General features: G+C 62.7%; 1 protein-coding gene across 1 annotated transcript; it reads right to left on the bottom strand.

Moving 5' to 3' along the window:
- Window positions 1-224: 224 nt before the first annotated feature.
- On the bottom strand, window positions 225-20,617 carry INTS3 (integrator complex subunit 3). Its single transcript, XM_026047265.1, has 24 exons — window positions 20,562-20,617; window positions 18,874-18,987; window positions 18,707-18,791; window positions 17,271-17,337; window positions 15,962-16,106; window positions 15,076-15,205; window positions 13,010-13,107; window positions 12,272-12,463; window positions 11,164-11,251; window positions 10,889-10,968; window positions 9,182-9,273; window positions 8,266-8,372; window positions 7,475-7,594; window positions 6,471-6,600; window positions 5,784-5,838; window positions 4,950-5,053; window positions 4,360-4,404; window positions 3,802-3,921; window positions 3,523-3,676; window positions 2,700-2,768; window positions 1,428-1,503; window positions 633-746; window positions 512-560; window positions 225-396 (listed from the first exon to the last, which is right to left on the bottom strand). The coding sequence occupies exons 2-24, from the start codon at window positions 18,949-18,951 to the stop codon at window positions 225-227; spliced, it is 2,370 nt and encodes a 789-aa protein (XP_025903050.1). The 5' UTR covers window positions 18,952-18,987; window positions 20,562-20,617.
- Between the last annotated feature and the right edge of the window lie 2,925 nt (window positions 20,618-23,542).

Raw genomic sequence — 23,542 nt, 5'->3', positions numbered from 1 at the left:
AGATGTCCTCCATGCTCCAGGAAAGGGCCTCGGAGCCTCCACACGGGCCTCCCTCTCCAAGCAGAGCGGGCGAAGGGGCCGGGTCGGAGGGCGCGGGCGGCACCGCGGGCTCCGTGCCCGGCTCCGGGCTCCGTCTCCAAGCAGAGCGGGCGAAGGGGCCGGGCAGGATGGTGCCGGCGGCTCCGTGCCCGGCTCCGGGCGGGCTCCTCGCCCGGCGGCACCGCTCACCTCTGGCGCTTCCGCGGGAGGCTGTTGTTCTTGATGAGCAGGGACTTGATGTGCTCGGCCAGCAGGTCGTCGTGCTTGAGGCACCAGTGGCGCAGGATGCTGGTGGTGAACTGGTCGTCGGGGTGGCACGGCCGGCTCAGCACCATCTTCACCATCTCCTCGCTGGGCCTGTCCCGGCGAGGGCAGAGCAAGGGAGAGGCTGGGGCGCCCGGGAGGCACCCAAGCTGCAGGGCAACGCGGGCAGGGGTCCCCGCCCGCCGCCCGCCCCGTGCCCGGCACTCACTTCTCGCGCCGCAGCTGCAGCAGGAGGCAGGACAGCGCCTCGGGGTGCTCTGCAAGGGAAGGCGGCGCTGAGCGCGGGGACCCCCGCGCGGCGCCCGGGGACCCCCGCGCGGCCGCCTCACCCTTGTACTTGAGGTGCTGCAGGATGGGGATGATGGTCTCCAGCGGGATGCTGTGCGCCAGGAAGAGCTGCCACGTGCAGTACTGCTCGAAGGTCTCCCAGTCGAGGCTTTGGACTAGAGGGAAGCCCGGCGCGGGGCACGGGACCCGCTCAGCCCCACGCACGGCTCGGCCCCGCGCCGCCTCTGGGCGCATCCCGCCGCCTCCGGGCGCATCCCACGTGGTGCTGTGGCCGGGCCGCTCGCGTGCGCGCTGGGATCCGGACTGGGAGTGCGGGAAGAGCTCCCAGCTGGATGGCACTCGGGGGCCCATCCCTCCCCCTGGACCCCATGTCGGCTCTGGGACCAAGCGGGTGGCACCAGGATGAGCCGAGGGCTCCCATTCCAGGGCTGCACTGTCGGCACCGCAGCTGCTCCGGGGATGAGAATTAAGGAGGCTCCTCATTAAGAGGCTCAGGCTGCTCCTTGCAGCTGCGGGCAGCGGCGTTCCCGCCGGGAGCGCCACCGGCTCCGCGYCGGCGGGGCCACATGCAGCGGTGCCCGGGCTAAACTGCAGCCAGGGCCTTTCGGCTGCTTCCCTCAGGGAACGGCGGAGGCGTCGCCAGCGCCAGCAAACGCCAGGAAATCCCGATCCCAGGATTTCCGAGCCCTGAGCTGCATTGCCCAGTGCCTCCAAGGGATCCCAGCTCGGACGCCCCGGCCAAGCCTTARGGCAGCGGCGCCGGCCCGAGGGAGCGCGGGGCTCGGCGGGACGGCGCCGGAGGCCTCGGGGAGGCCGGTGCCCGCYGCGCTACTCACTGAGGATGTTGAGCACCGAGTCCTTGCGGAACATCACCAGGTTGCCCATCATGACGTGGCACACGAGCTCCTGCAACTGCACGTGGCGTCAGCGGCTCCGCCGGGCGCGGGCAGCGAGCGCGGGCTGCCCGGCCGGGCTCCGGAGCGCGGCGGCTGAGGACGGACACACGGCCGGTGTCCCCACGGGCGGCAGCGGGACACGGAGGAGGCTGCAGAGAGCACGGGGGCGCCCGGAGCCGCGGGGACGGTCGGGAGGCCTCCACGGCCGGAGAATAACGGGAAGGGCCAAGGAGGAAACGGTCCCGGGAGCGCGGAGCCGAGCCAGGGCCGCTCGGAGCCCCCCTGTGCCGAGCGCTGCAAGGGCTGCCAAGCAAAACGGGCAGGGAGAGCGGGGCCCGGGGCCGGCTGTGAGCACAGGGCGAGCCGAGGGGTTATCGGCACATCGCGCCACGCCGCCTGGGAATAGCAGCGTTCCCGCCGGCTGGAAAGGCAGCGTTCCCGCCGGCGCCGCCCCCGGCACTATTTTGGGGCTGCTCCCAAGGGTGTCCCTGCAGGGCCTGTGGGGAAAGGCTCCTTCTGGGGAGAGGCCTCAGCTTCCCGCTGGCTGCCCGGCATTCCCGCTGGGATGGGGAGCGCTGGCAGCGCCCGGGGGGGGCCTTGGGGCTGCAGCTCTCTAAGCCTTCCTCCCGGCTCTCCGCGCTCTTCCTCACAGCCCCGCTGCGGGACACCCGCGCGGCAGGTGAGCAGCCCACGGGCAGGGCCCCCTGCGCGGCTGATCCCGTGGGATTAGCCTGGCGTTCCTGGCGCCGGAGCCGTCGCCGGCCTCTCGGCCCCCGGCGGCTCTGCCGTGCCTGTTACTCAACAGGGATCACCGCAAATCCAGGCAAATCCCTCCCGGCTTGGATGACACAGCTGGGGGGCCTAGGAAATCCCGCGGACGGAGCAGCTTGGATTCACCCTCCCGCCACGGCAGCTCCTCCGTGCGCGGAATTGCTTCCGCGTGCYGCGACGGCTCCAGCGGGAGGGATCCCGGGAGGCCTCCGAGCTCCCGTGGACACTTGCTCCCCCAGGACCGAGGGCAAGAAGGACTAAACAGGGAGACTGCTGCCCCCCATTCCCAAGGGATGGGCCGCTCTCCTAGCTCAGGTTTAACTCTCCCAGGCCTAGCAGAGCCCAAGCTGCCGCTGCAGGGTGAAGCTGCTCCGGGCWCCGGGCGGCCCTGCGTGTGCAGCCGGTCTCCAAAGCTCCCTTCCAACTCTCCGACCCCCTTACCTGGGCCGAGTCGATGACGGCTACGATCATGTTGAGCAGCTCRCCGCTTCGCAGCGTCTCGTCGGGGAACTGCAAGGGTTCAGAGGGAAGGCAGGGCTCGGCGGCGGCTCCCCAGCTGAGGAAGCTGAGGCCGCAGCGAGGAAGGCGGCCAAAGGAGCCAAGAAGCCGGAGATTTGACCAAGTCGGGGGCAGCCAGGTTCATACACCGAGAAGCACTGGCTGCCCGGGCCRGCGGGCGCAGCAGGAGCGAGGAGGCTCCGCAAGGAGCGGAGGCCACGCCGGGAAGAAGTGTTCTCCCTACACCCACTGGCTTCAGTAACGGCTCTGGGGCCTCCAGCTTTGGGCAGAGCGGCCTCAACTCCAGACAGTTGTTTCTGGCGCGGCAGCCGGCGGGGAAGGAGGGGGCAGCTCATTCCTCCCRGGGAACGGGAAAGCGGGAGGGCAACGGCCGCTCCGAGCGCGTGACGTTGCCCTCCCGGGCCTCCCCGAGGCCGGAGCGCCGCTGGAGGCYGGGGCCCCGCGACCCTTTCGGAGACGCGAGTGGAGCCCGCGGGGCCGTGGGCCGAGGCAGCAGCGTCCTGGCACGGGGCCGGTGACGGCTGCTCCGTCCAGGAGCCAGACGGCCCCGTGGGAACGGCGGCTGAGCCCTGACCCATCCCGGCAGACGCTGAGCGCTCCGGTGCAAGCGAGCTCTGCTCTGCACTGCCTCGACAGGGCCAGCTGGCTCCCCCTCAGCACGGGGTGCTCAAAGCAGCCAAGCGAAGGGTGGCAATAAACGTGGACCCAAGCGCCCCGGTGGTGCCGGGGCCGGGCAGGGCCCTACCTCGGTGTAGATGGAGGGCGTGAGGTAGCAGAGCAGCCGCACGTCGTCTTCCTGGCAGGCCTTCATGTCCATCATGAGGCACGTGTGCAGGTCGCCCAGCTGCGTGGCCTGGGCGAAGGACTCGTAGAGGTTCATCTTGCCGGCTGCAGCTTTGCTGGAGGGAGACACGCGGCGCTGAGGGGTGGCCGGGTCTCCAGCCAGCGCCAACGTGCTGCCAAGCTGGCCCTGGGGGCAGCACGGGCCACGGCAACGCTCCCCCTGCGACTCCCTCGGGCCTACCTGGCTTTTAAGTAGTAGAGAAGGTGGTAGCCGATCTTGGGTTGCTTCTGATAGAGCTCGGAGAGGAGATCCAGCAGCAGCGAGAAGCCGCTGTTATCTTCCTGCATCTGGCAGAGGTTCCTGGAGGAGCACAGGAGACAACTATATGAGACACGGCACGAGAGCTCTGTGGTGACACCAGGGAGCAGCCGCACGTGGGGAGAGGCAGCTCCAGGTACCCGCTGTCCCCGTGATCTCTCTCCTAATGGGACACGGGGCTGCGGCTGGGCATCACAGACCACACAGCAACAACAGGCAGGGGCCAGGAACCTGCGGCCACGCAGGGAAGGACCCAGGAATCCTGAGCTTCCATAAACAAGCAGATAAGCTGCGATTCTCCTCTGTTTGAAGGGGTTTTACTAAAGCAAACACAGCGTAGGCAGAACAAGGCAATAACGTCGCCCGGCTTTGGGCGCCTGGGGAGCAGGGAGATGGCAGAATTAGATCCACGCAGTTCTCTCCTGATGGCGGTCACCAAAAAAAAAAAAGCCCTGGACTTCTCAGAAATATCAGACATACCTAAATATTAGGTAGAGCGGCTTCCCCACCGACTCCTCCAGAGACCTGCAGGACAAAGGCAATGGTCAGGGCGCTGTGTGCACGTGCTCCCCGCTCGGGAGCAACAAACAGCCAAGAAAAAGCCCTGCACGGTGTCTGCTGCAGTGCTTGGGGCCCGTAGGGATCAGCCCGAGCTGATGGAGAGACAGAAATAGGCCTCCTAACAGCACCCGGGGGCTCTGACACTGAGCTCTGCCCAACAAAACCTGGGAGGAGGGCTGTGTTGTGTCGCTACAGCAGGGATACGGGGAGTATTTAGCATCCCACGTGCCCTGGGCAAACACGAGCAGCCCCAAAAGCATCAGCTGAATCGGACAGGGGGACGTGGGGCAGCAGTTTCTGCCTGGGTTCATGCAAAGGAGGAATCCAACCCGTTTGGTACCCTGGATATAATAACTACTAAGCAAATTCATGCTGACTGCTTGTGAACTGCGGACGTCCCAAAGAAGCTGGTGCTTTCAGTGCAACTTTGGGAAAACGGTGGCAATTTCACTGCGAAAAGCCCGAGTTGCACCGTGAAAGGATGAGACGAAAGGAAAATAAATGCTTACTCCTCTGTGATTTCTTCTGGCAAAACCTCACCACGGAAATGAGCCTTAAATAGCTCCTGGAGGCAGGATGCAAGCACTGATAACTGCTCTGAGTCAAAGTCCTCCTGGTGGAAAGAAGAAACGAGAAGGGGAAGCAGGAGCTCAAAGGCTGCCTGCCCAGCACAGGTCTGGTTAGAGAAGAACCTCCCGGCGCGGGACCGGAGCTGCTCAGCAGCAAGATGATCCAAGCTGCTTCCCCCTGCCCGTGCTGCCCTCCTGCTCTGCCAGCCAGCGATGCCCTGAGCTCAGCTCTCCCTCTGCGGAGCAGGGAGGATTTCCCCCCCTCGCAGCCCCTTTCCCAGCGTTTGCCCAGAGAGGAGCAGCCGCCGCGCGCCGAGAGGCCGCTTGACTCCGAAGGAGCTGCTTGGAGSGAGGGGATGAGGTCCAGCTCCCTCCTGGAGAGCAGTGAAGTCTCTCCCACTTGCTGCAGCCGCTCGTGGGCGCGAGGTCCCGGGCCAAAAGCAGGGAAGGCTRCGGCTGCCGAGCCCACGTGCAGAGCCCAGCAGCTCCCCAGCTGGGCCAAGCGGCTCCTGCCTCTGCCTGCACCTCGGGCAGACGTTCAGGCCGAGCAAAACCCGCTGCAAAAACCTCCAGCGATCGGCAATTTGGAGCTGGGGACGCTGCAGCTGGGTGCAACGGCCACGGATGGAGCTGCCTGGGGTCGCTTTGACCTCGTTTACGGCCCGAGCTTCCTCCTGCGCCCCAGTTTGCGGGCAGCTCTGCCCGCTCCGCGGGAGGAGCCGGGCAAGCTGCGGCGCTCCCAGGGCAGCGGCGCTCCCAGCTCTGGGCCGTTACCTCCAGGACTTGATCCACGATTTCCTGCATGACCTCACACTGCGCTTCCGTATCGCTGCAGCACAAAAACAAGAGGAAATCCAAGTTACAGAGGAAGATACAGGGAGCAGGGACGAGGGGGCTTCGTGCTGAGCTGGCCACGCTCAGGACCCCCCCGGTCCCAAGCCCTGCTTTGTGCTGGTGCCCTTCAGAAGGCACCGCAGAGCCCCGGCCCTGGCACAACGGACTCCACGGCTGCAGCACCTACTTCCCTAAGTGCCCCGAGGCAGTCTGCAGCAAGACAAACTAATTAAATGGCTGAAAGCCTAAGATTAAATGCACTTAAGCCATCAAGGCATAAATTAAATCAGCCTACTATGCCAAGGCCTGGAAAGCGAGAGCTTTTGAACCTGCTTTAGATGGAGTTAATTCCAAGGTCACTGTCAAATCTACAGTGGAGATGAGGAAATCCAAAGAACAGGCACATCTCCATCGCTGGGGAACGAGCCCCATGAGGAGAGGCACGGAAACACCCCAGAAGCAGCAGTCTCAAAAGGCCCCCCCAAAGAGTGTCCACGTTAAWGCCATACACACCACAGGTACCATTAGCCTTGAGAGATGGACTCTTGGTTGCCTGACACTACTGCAAGGTCCTGCGTGTGGCTGAAGAGACCAACGAGCAGCACAGCAGCACTCCAAAAGACCAACCTGCCCTTCTGCAGCTGCAGGACTTTATCCTTCAGCGACTCATCCAGTTGGTCCAGGAACGGTGTGATATCCACAGGCTCCTCCACAATGGTCTCCTTGATGGGATGAAACCTGAACTCCCTCTTCTTCCCTGCAACAAAGCAAGCAACCGGGGAATAGTTTTCCGCTATTTCCCGAGCTGTTCCATCTGGGAAGCCTCACAGGTCTGTGTCACAGTGGCAGGAGTCACCATGGGGGCAAGTAGCATGTGTGAGATGTTGCCTTCACCTTCTGGGGYCGTGCGTGGGTCACAGCGCCCTGGCAAGGCAGGCCTGGATCCTAACGCAGGGGATCCTCCCGGGTCCCAGAAAAAGAGGGAATCACAAGCGTCAGCAAGGGAGCCATGAGCACGGGACTCCCTTCACGGGAGGCTTTTGAGCCCATGTCCCTTTTGGGAGCCCCACGCCGGTGACAGGGCGCTGCGGGGACACAGGGCTACAGCCCAGTGTCACGCTCCTCCACCCCACCCTAGGCCTGTGGTCCCTGGCAGCAGCGGGTGAAGCTCTGCAGCACGGCAGGGAGCCCACAAGAGCCCCTGCACCAAGGCCAGGAGCAGCCTGAGGTGCCCCCAGCTCCAGGGAGCTGCCGGAGGGGCCTGTGGCCTCGTGCGGCCGCCTGCTGCCTCTAGACGGGGAGGCCTCCTGTGCACGTAATGCAGACCACGCAATTAGCGGCCGGAGCCTCATTAGCCGCTGCCGCCTGAAAACAGGGACACCCTGTTCCCAAACAAACCCCTCCAGGGCAGCATGTGCCACGGGGCCCGACTGCCAAGCGCACGGGACAGCGCGGCTCCGGGATGAGGCAGAGCGGAGGACACGTCCTATCCAAAGCGATCGAGTTTTAGGGAACAACCACCCGAGCGGAGAAGGTCCAGGAGACCTTTCCTGAGGCGGAAGGCAGCTCTTCACCCTGCACCATGCCCCAAGTGCTTYGGAGCAGCAGCAGCAGCCGAGTGCATCCCTCACCTTTGCTGTTCAAGTCCTCCTCGTCGTCGCTGAACGCGGCTTCCGCGTTGTCATAGCAGCCGTCATCCTTGTCAGCCATGTGATTGTCCATTTCCATGGAAACGGGCTCCTCGATTTTGACTGCAAGAGCGAACGCAGAGGAGTTAAGAGCAGGGGAGAGGTGACGGTGGCTCCCGGCACTGCCCYGGGGCAGGACAGGCTCTGTCTCCGAGCTGCGTGTACTGGCTCCAGTGAGGAGACCAAGTACCCTGGGAAGGGGAAGAGACACTGGGCAAGTCTCCGGAAAGCCACTCAGGGCAACGAGACCCTCTTTAACCATCCCCCTTCGGTGCCACGTTTGGAAAGAGCAGCCAAGGCCTGAGCATCGCGCTTCCTGCGCCGTCCCTCGCCCGCGGTGGCCTCAGGCCCCGGGCTTCGGCCTCGCCATCAGCTTCAGCGAGCCTCGCCGCGCGGGGAGATGCCCYTGCTGCTGGAGCAGCTCGTGCAACGAGGAGCCCAACAGGCCCCGTCCTTCTGCACAACGGACCGAGCAGCAGCACTTCCTGCTTAAGCGCAGGGTAGAAGCGCTATTTACTTAATCTTATTTTACTAATCAATTAGTGTACAGAGGAGGATGGCTACGCAGCCCCTGTGGAGCACACAGAGAAACGGGTAGTTTGATGGGAAGGAGAAACGGGCTCAAGGGCAGGAGCCCCCCCTGGCCCTGCTGCAGCCCTGGCAGAGCCCCGAGCAGCAGCGAGCGCCAGGGAGGGCTCCGTGGGGCGGGAGCCGCCGCCTGCCCCGCTCCCTACCTTCGATGGGGGGCGAGGGCGAGCTGCAGAACTCCGGGAATTTCTCCCTCAGCATGGCACGGAGCTCCTTGTCCAGCTTGGGGTTGTCGAAGAGAGGGGCCAGGTGTCTGGAGGGGAGGAGAAGCAGCGCCCTGCTGGGACCAGCCCCGCTGCCCAGCAGCAGCTGGGGGGCCCAAACCCCAACCCAACCGCCCCGCACGCCCTGCCCTTCTCCAGCCCCATCCGCCTGGATTCTCCCTAGCAGCCCGAAGCTCCACAAAGCCCCTTGTCCCAACTCTGCCCTCTCGCTGCCGAGCAGGGCGAGGCCCCARATGCTCCCCTCTCTGCAAGGAGATGGAGAAGAGCCCTGATGTGAAGCCCTCCTCGGCTGGCCAAGGGCTCTGCCTCGCATTGGGGCCTGCAAGCTCGGGCCTCCCACCCGCAGAGCAGCTGGGGGTCCCCCACTTTGTCCCCACCGAGATCTGGGGCAGCAAAGGGCCCATGGGGAGAAGTGGAGAGGCCTGGGCAGAGAGGGGAGCTTGGCTGCTGCAGGAAGCGTCTGCAGGGCAGAAACACCACAAACGAGTTGCCTGTTTGCTCTCCACAAAGGTCTGGGGACATTCCTGGTTTGGGGACATTCCYGGTTTGGGGACATTCCCGGTTTGGGGACATTCCTATTTCCACAGAGCAGCTCTAGTTTATTTATCCCACCCTTCCTCTTAGCGCAAGGAACAGATCTCAGGACCAGCCTCGGGGCCATAAATACGCAGCTGTGTCTTCAATACGAACATATTTGTGTTCATAAATAATACAAATGCCCTCAGCAGCTCTCGCAGGGGCTGCAGTTCGTTTTTGCTAGGCTGGTGACACGGGGCGCCAGGAAGCCTGGTGCAAAGTAGCTAGTTAAGAAAAGCGGTCAAATTTAGGGCTGTCTTACGCAAGGACTCGCTTCTCCACAATGTGGGTGAGAGAATTGAAGACGCCTTGCCGGACATGAGCCTCCAGCGGCGGGTAGAAGTTGGGAATGATCTGGAAGAGAGGGAGAGAGCAAGTCAGAGYCATGCTGGTGAACCCGTTACCTGCCCTTGGGCGCGGGGTGCGCTTGGACACGGGCCACAAGAGCAACCAGGTGCCACCCGGGGAGCGGGGACAGGCCCAGGGCCACGTCCCCACCAGCGGCGATGGCTGCAGGAGCAGCTGGCGCTTCTTGCACAGCTGTGATGCTGTTTAAGAGGACCCAGGACACAGAAGAGACCCCTCCAGGGCCTTGTCACTGCGTCTCCAAGGGRTTGTGGGGAGAGATGGGCACCTTCTAAATAACCCCCTTCATGTTCTCACTGTCCAGCCAAGTCCCCCCGCAGCCCTGAGCTTTCGGGAGGGCCGGGCCAGCTCGTTCTGGCACGCGGGTCACCCCACGAACCTCCCGCCCAGATCCCCGGCCAGCGGCAGCTGCTCTTGGCCGCGGACAGGACGGGAGCGCGCGGCGCGAGGGAGGGACGCACCGCAGCCCCCGCCACGCAACGGCCCCGCTTCCACGAACCCCAGGAGCTCCTGGGGGGCAAATGACTGGAACGGGCGCTCTGAGCACCCCCGCTCTGAGGAGAGGGGTGCCACCAGCTCCGCTCCCCATGATTTCTGCCCAAGGGGGGCCTCCCTTTGCAGGGAGGTGCCTCTGACTCATCCCCAGTTGCAAYGAGGTTCTCTTTCCCCTCGGGGGTGACCCAGGCTGAAGGCCAAGCACTAAAGGGAACAATTCCGAGGCCCTTTTCCTACTCGTGCTCCTCATCCTGGAAGGATTTCTTCGCAGAGCTGGGAAGCCTCCTGTTTGTTCCCACAGTGGCCTTCCCATTAATGAGTAACACATGAGCCCAAGGCTCACAGCTCTAGAAATGGCCCTGCATTTCGCGAGGCACCATAAAACATCATCAAAGCCTTCAGTGCTTGGGTTTATCAGGCAAAGAGCTTGTCCACAGCAGAGCCAGAGCCTCTAACTACGGTCTTGGAGGAGCAGGAAGGGAGCAGGAAGGGGAAAAGGCCTCCTCGAGCGAGCACAGGCAAAGGGAGGTTAAAAGAGAGAGATAGGGAGTTATTCTGCAGGCGGTTTTGCAATCGGGAGGCTCGGGGCAGAACAGCCCAGCTGATGCACTGAGGAACGCGGAAAAAAACAAGGCGGGGAAAGCCATTTTTCTTGCTCTAGACAACGGGCGGCGAGGTGACACTGTTTTTGTTCCGCTCAAATTATCACCGCCTCGAGGGCTTTGCATAGTTCTCCTGCTGGGGGCTGGCACAGCAGCTGCCTTTGCCCTGCAAGGGAGCAGAGCCATGTGCCTTGCCCGGGCAGGCGCGAGCGGCGCCCGCCCTCGCGCCCGGCCCGCGGGGAGCGGGCTCCGGGGCTCTGCTCTGTGTTTCAGTGCACAGGGTGACGCTGGTGGTCACTGAAGCTCAGGAGCAGCAGCGCGGAGCGCGGCTGAAGGCTCTTGCAGGGCCGGTTCCCGCTGCGGGGTCCCCTGCCCGTGTTGCGGAGCGGGTCGCTCCCCGGCACCCCGATACTGCGGCCGCTTGGCAAGGCACGGAGCTCTCCCCGGRCAAGGCACGGAGCTCTCCCCGGGCAAGGCACGGAGCTCTCCGGCTCGGCACGGCTCACCCGGCACATGAAGTCCAGCAGCGTGGCGGTGATGGCGGGGTGAGGCTTCATGGAGTGATGCATCACCAGAATGGCAGGCTCTGCAAGAGAGACGGGGCAAGGAGGACCTTGTTAGCCACCCCGGAGACCCTCCTGCACCCTGTTTGCACCCACAGACCYGGCCCTCGGCCTCCGGAGCATCGGGGATCAGATCCCACCACCTCTAGCAGCTCTGGAAGCCACCAGCCCTTTCTTTTGACCYGTGTCCACCTAGGGACAGGCTCCCCACGCAGTACCTATGTTCATGATGCTGTCCTTCTCCGGGCTGAAGAAAAGCCAGTCATAGAAGAGAGCGAGTTTGGCATTTGAAGCAGCAACGTTGGACTGGAAGACAAAAAATAATACTAATTTAAATTGGCTGTTGAGCAGAGACCTGAGCCCTGCTCCCTTTGGGATGCCCAGCAGATTGGCTCCTGATATTGCCTTTTTGTGGGACCCAGAACGCCCTGCTGGCAGCTGTGGCACAGGAGAGGACACACGCGGTGCTCTTCCCACCACCAGYGCAGGGCAGAGCTGGCAACTGCTCCCTGTTGGCACCTCCGGCTGCTTGAGCAGGGGGGAACGTGCAGACAGGGAGGGCAAATCCGTGGCAAAACCACCAGCTGGGAAAGCAGCTCCAGGCAGGGCGCTAGGCCGAGCTGCAGCGCTAAGCCCGGGGGGGATACAAACCCTGTGCTCTGCTAGGCAGGGCCTGCCCTGGGTGCAATCAGCCCCTGCGTATCGCCCGTTGTTATCAGCTCGGCTTCCACGGGCACATGAGCAGGCATTTCCTCTCCGCCTCGGGCTCTGCTCTCCTTGATAACGCAAGGGGCTGCCGGGATAAGGCAGGGCCGGCCGGGAGGAGATGGTGGATGGGAGAGCCCGGCTGCAGCGAAGGCTCTCGCTGCTCTGCTCTTGCCCCCCTGCTCGCACAGGAGAGGCCCCAACACTTGGACGGCAGCCACAAGCCTAAGGCAAAACTAAAGGGCAGACCAGCACTTGGAAGCGAGATTTATGTTGGAAAAGATGATCCCAAAGGATCCCACGTGCAGCAGAGCCAGGACTAAAACGCAGAGCTCGGAACACCAACCAATGTCCTAACCACTCCTCTGAGCTTCTCTCCCTCAGCCCAGCCAACAAGCAGCTGATCCCGGGCTCCGCAGCGGCTTCCAGCATGTTCCCGCAAGGCAGTTCCGTGATTCCCTATCAGGCCGAGTTCGGCAAGGACAGATTTTGAACGGCTCTTCACGTGCTGCAACCGGGCGCTAGCTGCAGGACCCGGGCGCTAATTGCAGGACCCAGGCGCTAGCTGCAGGAACCAGGCACTAATTGCAGGACCCGGGCGCTACTCGCAGGGTGCCTCACCGTGCAGGTGGTGAGGAGCCAGCCGATGATGGCCCAGCGGGGCAGGATGTCGGAGCTGAGCACCTCGTTGGAGGGGTGCACCACGCCGCAGATGTAGCGGATGAGGTCGCAGCGCAGCGACTGGCTGTCGGGGGTGGACAGGTACTGGCGCTGGAACCAGTCCTGGTAGCGCTTCTGCTGGCCGAACCGCACCTGCGGAGAGAAGGGGACATGGGGAGTCCGCTCAGGGCTTGGGAGCATCCGATGGGACACGGGAAAGGCTGGGAAAGACCGGTGCCAAGCAGCGGGCGCTGCTTTTGGGCAGCCTCTGGGTCATGCCCTGCTCCCCGTCAGCCCCTATGTTGGCAGTGGCTTTGGAGAGACCGAGGAGGCCGAAGGCCCCTGGGTCTCCCACGTGCCCAAGCCCGTGAGCGGCCTCAGTGAGCGTGAAGGGGGCAGAGCCGGGGGGCTCCAGCCCTGCCCGCACACAGGTAACGGGTCACACCGCTTTGGGACAAGCACAATTTGGACCCTCTGCCCCAYGGGCCGCTCCTCGCCCCGACATTGTTCAGCTGTGTCCAACGTTTTCCCTTGCAGAGCTCCATAGGAAACCTCAGGAGCTGGAGGGGACCAGCAGCGGCTGGGAGCCCCTGGCACTGCGCTCAGGACCACGGCGGGGAGGGGATGGGGACCCCAAGGAGCGCCGAGACGAGCGCCCGCTTCCCTCAGYGTGGGCACAGCGGGGCGCAGAGCAGTTACCCGGGAGGTCATGAAGAGGAGCTTGGTTTCCATGTCGGGAGTAAGGCGACAGGCCAGGAATTTGCGAGAAGTCCTTGACTGCAGGAGCTGCAGGACACCTGGGGAGAGGCAGAGAGAGGTTTGAGCTTGCACAGCCCCACGGGACCCACGTTCACCACTGTCCTCGGCAAGTCTGGAGCCCATGGGTGGAGCATTAAGCTCCCTTGCCCCAGGGCTACAGAGGAACGAGGCAAGTCCAGGCTCCAGGTCGCAGCTGTGACCAACCGAGCACCTTCCCCGTCCTTCAGCCCTTCACAAGGGCACATGAAGATGCCCTCAGACTTGTCCCTGCTGCAGCAAACACCCTGGGGCCTCTGCAGACTAGAGCTCAGCCCAGGTGCTGCGAGACRGCCCCACGAACAGGGCATTTGGGGGGCTCTACCCCCATTTAGCTCCAGCTTCTCCCCTGGGTGAAGGCACCCAAGGGAGAAGAGGAGAATGGCACACAACCAGCGCTACCACAGAACGGAAAAGAGAAGCGGAGGTTGCCAGAGCTGCTCTCAATCCCAGGCGGCTGGAAAGGGAGGAGCTTCCAAGCCGCAAGAGCTGCAGTTTTGGGTGGCAGGAGCCTGGAGCTCCGCAAGGGATCGGGGGTTACGGGGCAGCGGAGTCGCACTCTGCTCCTCTCGCCTTTACGGATGGCCGGGCAGCGTCGTGGGCCACGTGCTGTGGTGCCCAACAGACAAGGAGCGGTTGATGCCAGCCCCAACGTGGGCATCATTTTCTTGTGCTCTTTTGGCTAAAATAGGTTACAAAACACGAAGCATCCCCAGCTGGCTGCCTGTGGGGAGGATGCAAAGGGGCAGGGATGTTTGCTAAGTGCTCAGGACACTCCAAGCAGGAACAGGAGAGCTCAGCATTCCACTGTGGAGATGGAGACAATGCTGAGGATACCTGCAGCAGGACCAGAGTTGGAAGCAGAGGCAGGGCTGAGCCCTACAAAYGCAAACCTGCCTTAGCCGTGGAGTAAAATGCCTCCCTAAACCCCACGGACCAACTCTGAGGCCCAGACCTGGTGGAGAACTCCCTCCTTGAAGCCCTCAGCAACGGCAGGAGAGGCTCTGAAGATGCAGAAGCAGCCAGAGACCAGCGAGTTTAATAAGCATTTAATCAAATGAGGTGTCGTGATTGTCCCCGAGCAACATCYGAGCTCTTTAAAGGGACATTAATGTGGCCCCAAGAGGGCAGCAGGCGTTCGGGGGGAAGGAGGACACTTKAAAGAGCTGATGCAGACACGTAATGGTGTGACAGCCCCGGAGAAGTGAATAATTTATGCCCACAACAAAATATAACACTCTCTCAGTCAATTCTATTTTAAGCCAGGCTTATGCAGGGACCTCCATAGCTGAGCACTGCTGCACACCAAGAGTGTGAGGCTACTGGGAGGAAAAAAAAATCTCATTTAGAAAGTGTCAATTCCTGCAGCTTCTGGTCCTCCTGCTTTAGAGTCGCAGACTTCCCTAGACTTCCCTTCCAGAAAGTCTGGAGAACTCGGACACTTTAGATCTTTGGGCTCCTTCAACTCTGGACACCTTCAACTCAGCTTATACATTAGCTGAGATTATAATTTATAAGCTTATAAGCTTATAAATTAAAAAAAAATAACTGAACTTGCAGAAGTTTTAAGTCCAGAACAAGCAATAGCTTAATTCCCTAACCCTGGCTTTCTCCTGATATGTCACTACAGTTGCCTGAAGCATCCGTTTTGGGGGATAGTCCAGAGCCCGCATACAGCATTTTAAGGCATGGTAAAAGCTRCTAAGCTCCTGGGTGGATCCCGGGAGGCTGTTCCCATCCCTCCMTGATTCCCCAGCTCCCTGCAGCCATCAAAGAGCTGCTTGTGGAGGCGCCTCCTTCTACCTGGTGAGGAGATGGGTTTTAGGAGCAAACACGTGGGCTTGTGATGGCATCAGGGGACAATCCTGGCTCTTGGCATCCCCTCCTTTGAGGACGTGAGAGGCCACAAGCCCCGTGCGTTTCGCCTGGCAGGGCTGCCACGGAGCCCCCCGGTCTCCATCCTCGCCTACCTGTGAACTGCGCGCTGAGGACCTGCGGGTTGTGGATGATGTCCTTCCAGAGCTGCTCGAACTCGGGAATTCGGGCCACGTTTTGCAGGAGCCTCACCAGGTCCCGGCCAATCATGAAGCAGTCCATGAACTTGGGAAAGGAGAGGAAAAAAAAAAAAAGGGAAAAAATCTCATTTAGTGTTTACCTGCTCCCACGCCGGGGGGAAGGGAGAAGGCATCAAGGGGGGGGAACAGCCAGTGCCTCGACCTCCCGGYGGCTCCAGATGATTCACTCCTTGCACAACATTAGAGCTCCTGCCCCTGGCAGCCTGCCCCTCTTTTGAAGCAAGCAGGTTCGAAGGGGCGGGCTGACAGGCGGGAAGGTCAGCGGCTATTTTAAAATGTTCTCTCCCTCGTAAAGCAAACAATCGGCCCATAAATCTGGCATTTCTTCCCCTCCCAGATGGCAGGCAGGCTCTGAAGTCTCGGACTTGACGTTGGGCCTCGGTGCCCAGCAAGGGCAGYGCCGGGGGGCAGCAGAGCCCGCGGGGCCGGGGCAAGGCCGCCGGGGGGCTTTTACTGCACGGGACGGACGGGAGGGCATCCCTAGAACCGCAACCGTCCCGTCGAAGCCTCTGCAAGGGAGGAATCGCTCTCCTTGGCRCAGCGTTGAGGAACCCCAGGGAGATGCTTCCATGCAGATGGAACTGCCCCTGTTTCAACTCATACCCACTGCCCCTTGTCSTGTCACTGGCCACCGCTGTGAAGAGCCTGGCCCCTTCCTCCCTACCTTCTCCCCTCTGGTATCGGTACACGTTGATAAGATCCCTCTCATCCTGCTCTCCTCCCGCTGCTCCCTTTTCCTGCACAAACTCCTCAGGGAGCGAGGCCTCCCGCCGCCGCTCACCCGCTCGCGGAGCAGCGAGATGCAGAAATCCACTTCCTTCTGCCGAAGCGCCTGCAGCTGCGAGGTGCCGTGGTGGTCCACGATGAGCCGCAGGTACGTGTACACCGCCATGGCGATCAGGATGCTGCTCTTCAGGACCCATTCCCTGCAAAAGCAGCCAGGGAAAAGGGAGACCTTCCGGAGCYGCCTGCCCGCGAGGTGCCCAGGTGTTTGCGTGCGGGTCCCCGACGCGCTCGGCGCCACAGCAGCCCCAGCTATTCGCAATGGAGAGGGGCAACGTGCCCCACGTGAGCGCATGGAGCGGCCCGGGACCGGCACCGCGGACCCCGAGCACAGAGCCGGGGATCCTGAGTGCGGATCTGGCACCACAGATCCCGAGCGCGGAGCCGCGGATCCCGAGCATGGAGCCACGGATCCCAAGTGTGCATCTGTGGATCCCGAGTGTGGAGTCAGCACCGTGGATCCCGGGTGCGGAGCCGCGGATCCCGAGCGCGGATCTGGCACCACGGATCCCGAGCGCGGAGCTGCGGATCCCAAGCATGGAGCTGTGGATCCCCGCATGCCMGGCAGCTTTTCCCTGCTCCAGACCCGGGCAGCCGCAGCGGCCGCAGGGAACGCGCTGGGCCTGCTCGGGGCTACACAACCCACTGCAGTCGGAGCCGCCGGGAAGCGGGGCCCGCCGGCTCGGCGCGGGAGGCCAGCGCGGGTTAATTAGCCGGGAGGAGGACGAGGAGGGATAATTAAGGCTGGAGCGCGGCGGGTTGCCAGGTCAGCACCTCCCCRCCAGCAGCTGCAGCGCAGGGGAAACTGCTGCCGCGGCGGGGGCAGAAGGCACCCGGGGGCATCGATCGCAGGGGCGATCCAAAGCTTCTCCGGCGGGATCGCTGTCCCGGCGCTCCCTCCAGCACTGGGGGCACTAGGTGGCACTCGGTGGCACTTCCCCGCAGCCCAGCAATTCCCGGCGGAAAATCACTGGTAGTGCCGTCGTTAGCTACGGCCAAATAGACGCCCTAACTGCTTGATCGTTAAGCACAGTAATGAGCAATTTCAGGAGAATCGCAGCTATTACGGGTGAAAATGGAAGGGCTGCTGAAAAATAACGCGCGGCGCGGCACCGCTCAGCACCAATTCGCGGCCCCTTGGCCAACCCAGGACCACGTGAGCGCCGAGGCCGCCGTGTCCCGCTAAAACATGGGAAGCTTTTGGGGCAATTAACTCCATCGTCCTCCTCCTCCTCATGGAGGAAAGTCCTGCCAGCACTGGGGAAAGGCAGGAAGGGAATATTCCGAGGACGCCGCGGCGGCCCTACCGCTGCTCCGTGAGGATCTCCAGCACGTTCTCGGCCAGCCAGATGTTCTTCGCTGTCACATCCCCACCTGCAGCCGAAGAAGGGGGAGAAGATGCGCTTAGAGGAAGGGGGAACTCCTTTCCCTGGGGTCGGATTCATCCAAAGCATTGACCGTGTGAAGGCCTGGAGCTAATTAATGACTTTGCTCCCGGGCCAGGGCAGGGGTCGGGCCGTTCCGCTGGCCACGCACGCTTGGCTGTTGCTCAATGTACATATCCCATGTCTAGCAGATTTCCAGCATATTTCCAGCATATTTCTAGCATATTCTTAGCATATTCCTAGACCCGAGCAGAGCAGGGTTGTTTTCCTGTTTCTGAGGAGATCAACAGGGTCTTAGCTGCAACAGCCCTCTTGGAAAAGAGCTGCAATCATCTGGAACGGGGACTCAATAATCACCCTTCTGGAAGGGCATGGAGAAGCCAGAAAGGGATGAGATTGAGTAGTTAGGAGGAGGCTGGAAGAGGGAAAACCCAAGCGCTGCAAAACGTGTCTGGGGCAGCAAAGGAAGCGGGTCCAGTGGGAAAACAACAGCCGGGGGATGACGGAGGAGCGGGAGCGCTCGGCGCTGCCCCTGCTCCCGCCGATCCCCGGCACGGCCTCGGCCGAGCCCCCTCCTCCAGCCGCCTGGTATCCGGCGCTGGCAGAAAGATCCGCATCCGAGGAGGGCCCCGGATTCGGAGCCTCCGAGAGAGCCAGGGCCTCCACAGAGGGCCCCGAGTGGGGCCATGCGGCCCGGGGGGGACGAGGGCCACCCCTGCCACCAGCGGCCGTGGAAATGTCCCCTGTTGCCAACGTGAGGAGAGGGCCGGGGCAGCTCGGCCGGCGCTCCGGACGCTGTTCCCTCCCGCCCGCTTCTTCCTGCACTGGGAGGCGGCTGCGGCAGCAGCGAGGGAAGCGCCGCGGCGGGACTCGCGGCGGGCCGGGAATTGCTCCCGGCGGAMGTCAGCGAGTGGCACGAGCCGAGAACACGGAAGAGGCTCCGTTCCGGAGCATCCGGAAAGGCGTGTGCGCCGTGGGCGCCTGCGCCGGCTCCACTGGGAAGTGCCTGGCCCTACCCGGGGAGCTGCAGACCCCGTCTGTAGGATGGGGAGGAGGGATGGGGGACACAGCGGGCTCGGTGCTGCGGAGCCGGAGCCGCGTCCCRGCGCTCCCGTGCAGCTCCGCAGGGAGCATCCGCGGGGAGGCCTGGCAGGAGCCGCACAGCTCCGCCACGACTCCCCCCTTGCAGAGGCTGTCGGRAGCACCAGCCTCTCCAAGGCTCCTTCTCCGCTCGCTCCCGCTCGGCAGACAGGCCGGGACAGGCTCAGGCTCTGCCTGGCTCTCCCTGGAAAGCCGGCCAGGCTGCGGAGCGAGGCCCGGCCCTCCGGGAGGCCCCCGGTGCCCACGGCGGGACTCACCTGCGATCTGCTTCATGAAGGTCATGCAGACGCCGTCGGCGCCCAGCACRCCGCTCTTCACCAGCTCCCGCAGCAACCACACGAGCTGCGGGGARGAGAGGGCAGCGCTTGTCACCCGCGTCCCCGAGGGCCCCGGCAGCCCCCCGGGGACAAGGGCCTCTCCTCACCTGGGTGCGGCAGGTGTCCTGCAGCTTCAGGTACTTCTCCATGAGGATCTGGTTGATCTTGTTGAGCACGATGTTCATGCCGTCGCGGCTCACCAGCGCCAGGTCCCGGTAGCACTGCAGCGGGAAGCACGGGTCGGACACGGATACGGCCAGCGGCGCCGAAAACCCGCAACCCCGACCAGATCCCAGCCTAGGAATGAACTCGGGAGAGCAACGGGACGACGTCGAGCTCCATTTAGGGGGCTCAAAGCAACAGTTCGGGACCAGGCGGAGCTGCAGGGGGACAACCCGCGGCCTCGGGCAGCTCCGCTCTCCCTYGGGACTCCCCTCATCCACTTGTGCCTGCCGGGAATCGCGCGGAGCAGAGCGCAGAGGGGCCCACTCGCCCTTCCCCTCCAGTCCAGCAGTGGCGGGTGGAGGGGCATTAGGCGGTAATTCGTTAAGTGGCTCTGCATGAATGTTAATTGGTGCCACTAAATGTCACCATAYGCCAGAGAGCCGGGGCTGGCGCCTGCATCCGCCTTCCAGGGGCTAATGAGGCCTCCAAAGGGCTTTTCGAGGAGGCTCCCCAGGCTCCAGCTCTTCCCTTCTCCCACAGCACCGGCTTCAAAAGGAGAAGGGGGCAGCAAGAGCCAAGCCCAAGGGGTGAGGATAAAGCCGAGCCTTGGCACTGGCTTGGAAGCCCTGGAGGGATTCTGTGGCAGGGATCAGCTCCCGGGAAGCCGCACGGATCCGCTGCTCCCGGGCACACACAGGGCAGGTTGCAGCAGATCCAATCATTCCTGATGGGAAGCAACGCGCTCGGATCCCACCAGGGCAGGAAGAGCAGCCGGGGCCGATCTCAGCATCCCGGAGCCGGCCACATCCCCGCTCCAGTCGCAGGGCGCGAGGGGATAGCGGGATAGAGCCCCACAGCTGGAGCGGGGCTCCGGATGGGCTTTGGGAAGGGCTTGATGCAAAGAACTGCGGAGCTGCCTCGGCACTTAGACCCTGGAAAGCTGGCAGAGGCGAACTGCAAAGATGCAGCTTTGTTTAGGAATTGGAGCTGTTTCTTCTCCAGAGGCCACATGATTATTGCTGGAGGTGAATCCATGCGGATCCCAGCACGCGAGTCCATCCCGGGCCTCCAAAGACCGAGGAAGAACCTCGGAAATGCCTGAGAGCTTCTTTAGAAAGCAGCATTCGCCTCCCATCACGAAAYGCAACTCGCTCCAGGACAGGGAGCAGGAAACGCTGCCAAGCGCCAGCGTGCGGTGGCAGCGGCCGCGTTCCTCCGGACGACATCGTCCTGCTCCAGCAAATCCAGCTTGGAGCGCGGCGCATTCCGGCCAGGGGGAATAGGGRTTGACCACAGKGGTTGACCTGCTGGAGAGCAGCTCCGCAGAGAGGGACCTGGGAGTCCTGGGGACACCAAGGTGACCAYGGGGCAGCAGGGCCCTCGTGGCCAAGGAGCTCGTGGCTGCATCGCGAGGACGGTGCCAGCGGGGCAGGGAGGATCCTGCCCCTCTGCTCAGCTCTGGGGAGGWCAAACCTGGAGCACTGGGGGCAGCTCTGGGCTCCCCAGGACAAGGGGGACGTGGGGCTTTAGAAAGCGACCAGTGGAGGGCAACCAAGATGATCCCTAGAGGTCCCTTCCAACCTCAGCCCTTCCGTGATGCTGCGACACGGCCCCGGAGCTGCCTCCTTACCTTCTGCGCCTGGGCAGGTTCGGTCAAGACGAGGGTGAAGAGCCCCAGGCAAATCTCCTCGTGCTGGGGGGTTCCTTTGCATATCTGAGCGGGAGGAAGCAGGTGAGGGATGAGGCTGAGGAGGGTCAGGAAGGCGCCCGCGGCGAGAAACCCTCCTCGGGGCTTCAAAACGGGCGGCTAAGGCAGCAAATCCAAGGGGAACTCGCAACGGGATCACAAAGGGATAGGGATAAATGGGGATAAGATGGGAATAAAACAACTGTGCGCTGCTGCCAACCTCTCACAGGGCCTGCGAGGCAAGTGCTGCGTGTTTAAAAGACATAAGCTGAGGAACAGGCGTCCTGCAAGGGGACAGGGAGCGGCGCGGTGACTCTGGTCGCCTGAGCTCCGGATCTTTAGCTGCTCATCAAACCCCAGGCTGATCGGGAAAACCAGAGGGAACCTCCGAGTCCTCTCCTGCTCCGGGGACCCGAGCAGCCTCTTCGCTACCCGTGGCGCCCGTTGGGGTTGTTATTAAAGCTCCCGCAAGCTCTGCAGCCAAGCAGGAAAGCATTTCCCAAGCTCCGGAGGCTGGAAATCCAGCCGGCGTTGCCTTCCTTTTCCCATTAAGGGAAAGGCAAATTACACCGCGGATTCCAGCAATCCAAGGTGTTCTGGGGAGTAAAAAAATGCAACCCACATGCCCGAGAGCCCATTAAGATGTCACTCGGCAGCTTCCCTTATACGGTAACGCCAGCAGCTCGCTGGCAAGTATTTTAAGACTTTGCTTTAAGACTCTAACTTAAGAGTGAGAAATAAAGCCTGCATCCCTCGACAGAAGGAGCCAGGCTGCCCTTTCCAGCGGGCTGCAGGCCGGCTGCTCGGAGGCCTAGGAGTTAAGCCAGAGCGCAAAACCGGGCGAGGGGCGTCTCCCGAAGCCCCCGTGCAACAGGACAGGGGGACACCGAGGCCCATTTCAGCCCYGCGGGTGCCAAGGACGTTCCCACGCGGGGATTAAAACTGTGTTTTAACTGCAATCGCCCTGGGCGGCGGGCGCCTTGCGCAGCCTCCTCATGCCTGCCTGTTCCTGCGCCTTGTTAACAGCTTCTGCGGAGAGCTGGAATGCTACAAAYCCCCCCAAATTGCTCCTTCCAGGCCGGGTGTCCCCTGCCCCGAGTGGGGGACACTCCCGGGCGCGCGGGACACTCACGTGAGCGTTCAGGGCGTCATTGGCCTCCCTCTCGGACAGCCCGTTGGTCAGCGATGTCACGATGCCCACGCACCTCTCCAGYCTCTGCAACAAGCACACCGCAAGGCTGAAAGGGTCCCGCTCGAAACACGACTTCCCGCTCGGGAATGCCGTTTTCCAGGGGCCCGCGCGTGAACGGGCTCCTCTGAAGCCTTCCCCGCCTCAGCACCAGCAACAACCCTGAAATAACCCAGTTGTTTGTAAACCCTCATCCCTGGCTGACACAAAAATAGGCATCGAAGAGCCCCAAATCGGCCAGCAAAGGAGTTACAGACAAGGCAGCAGCAACAGCCCCCCAAATCCCGAAAAAAACAGGGATTTTTAGGGCCCTGAGCCTGCTCCCAGGTGCAGGAGCTGCTGCCTCGCAGAGGCTGCCCCGAACACGGTATCCCGTCCTCCCCGCTGCCACCCGGCGTCACCGTCGCTCCCAGGACCTTCGAGAGCCCCTTGCCGGGATCCGGGGCACGGGAGCCCGGTGGGAAAAACTAGGGAAGCAAATGGGAGCTTCCCTTGAGCTTGGAGGGAGCGGGAAGTTTAATGGATGCTCCTTGAAGCCCTGGCTCTTGTTCTCATGCTAGAACTGGTCTATGCAAGACGCCGGCCTAAATTTAACCCTTCCTCAAACCGCGCCGGGCTCCGAGCGCCCTGATGGAGTCTTGTTTTTCCGGAGCTTTCCGGGCGCCTCCAGGGAGCAGCGGGAAGCGCCGCGTGCGACCCAAGCCGGGCGACAAGGAGGTGACCAGGAGGTTATTTCCAGAGCGGCTTCTTGATTAAAACGCAAGCGGATCGTGCAGCTTGTGGACGTAATTAGCGCCTCGTTTGCATATCAAAGGGGCGCTCTGAGATGGGGTCAGCGGCTCTGGGAACAGCGCTGGGAGAAACCGTGTTCTCCAGGAGCAAGGGGGCCYGGAGAAGGGCAAATCCAAGGCGGAGGAACCCTCCGAAAGGGAGGACGAGCTCCTGGAACCGGAAAGCGGAGTTAGGAAAGAGCCGGGGAGAAGGAAAGCAAGGAAGGGGGCGGCAGGCAAAGGGACTGGTGACCACGCCAGGACACCCGTGGCCACGCCAGGACACTCGTGGCCACGCCAGGACACCCGTGGCCACGCGATGTCCCTGCGCCGGGGCCCGCGGCCGGACCCGCTCCATCCATCCCCTTCCCGGGATGCGCCTTCCCGGGATGCGCGGCCTCGCTCCTCTGAGACCCCGTGCCCTCCTCCGAGGGCCTCCAGGCGCCGCATTCCCGGCACCGGCKCCGCTGCCTCCATCCAAACCCACACAGGGAAGGACGACACTCGCTCTGCACTAAATACCCGACACGAGACACGTTTTGATCCGCTCCTTCCCATTCCAGGCGCAAATCCCAGATCCAGCTGCAAATAACTAACGGTGGCCAAGGGCACCAGAGGAGGGTTTCTTGGAGCACGGCGGTCCGGGTGCTTCCAGAACCAGGGCAGCTTTTCCTGCATCCAGGCTCATCCCTGTTTGCGATATTCCCAGGCCAACAGGCGGGGAAGGACGCTGGCACCGGGGCTGCCAGCGCACRCGGCACCCAGGGCCTGAATCCACTTCCAGGCCGGGAATCCTCAGCCTTGGCATCGGCGGCTGCTTCCCGGATTCCGGCTCTTCAAAAGTCATTCCAGCCAGGGCACCTCGGGGCCGGAGCTGGGAATCCAAGGGATAGAGCTGGGAATCCAGGTATGTAGAGCTGGGAATCCAGAGGCCAGAGCTGGAAATCCAGGGGTCTGGAGCTGGG

This window comes from Nothoprocta perdicaria, unplaced genomic scaffold (assembly GCF_003342845.1).
Source record: "Nothoprocta perdicaria isolate Ctin4 unplaced genomic scaffold, notPer1 scaffold_485, whole genome shotgun sequence".
NCBI lineage: Eukaryota > Metazoa > Chordata > Aves > Tinamiformes > Tinamidae > Nothoprocta > Nothoprocta perdicaria.
The sequence above is the reverse complement of the archived record's forward strand: the minus strand, read 5'-3'. Positions and strand labels throughout refer to the sequence as shown.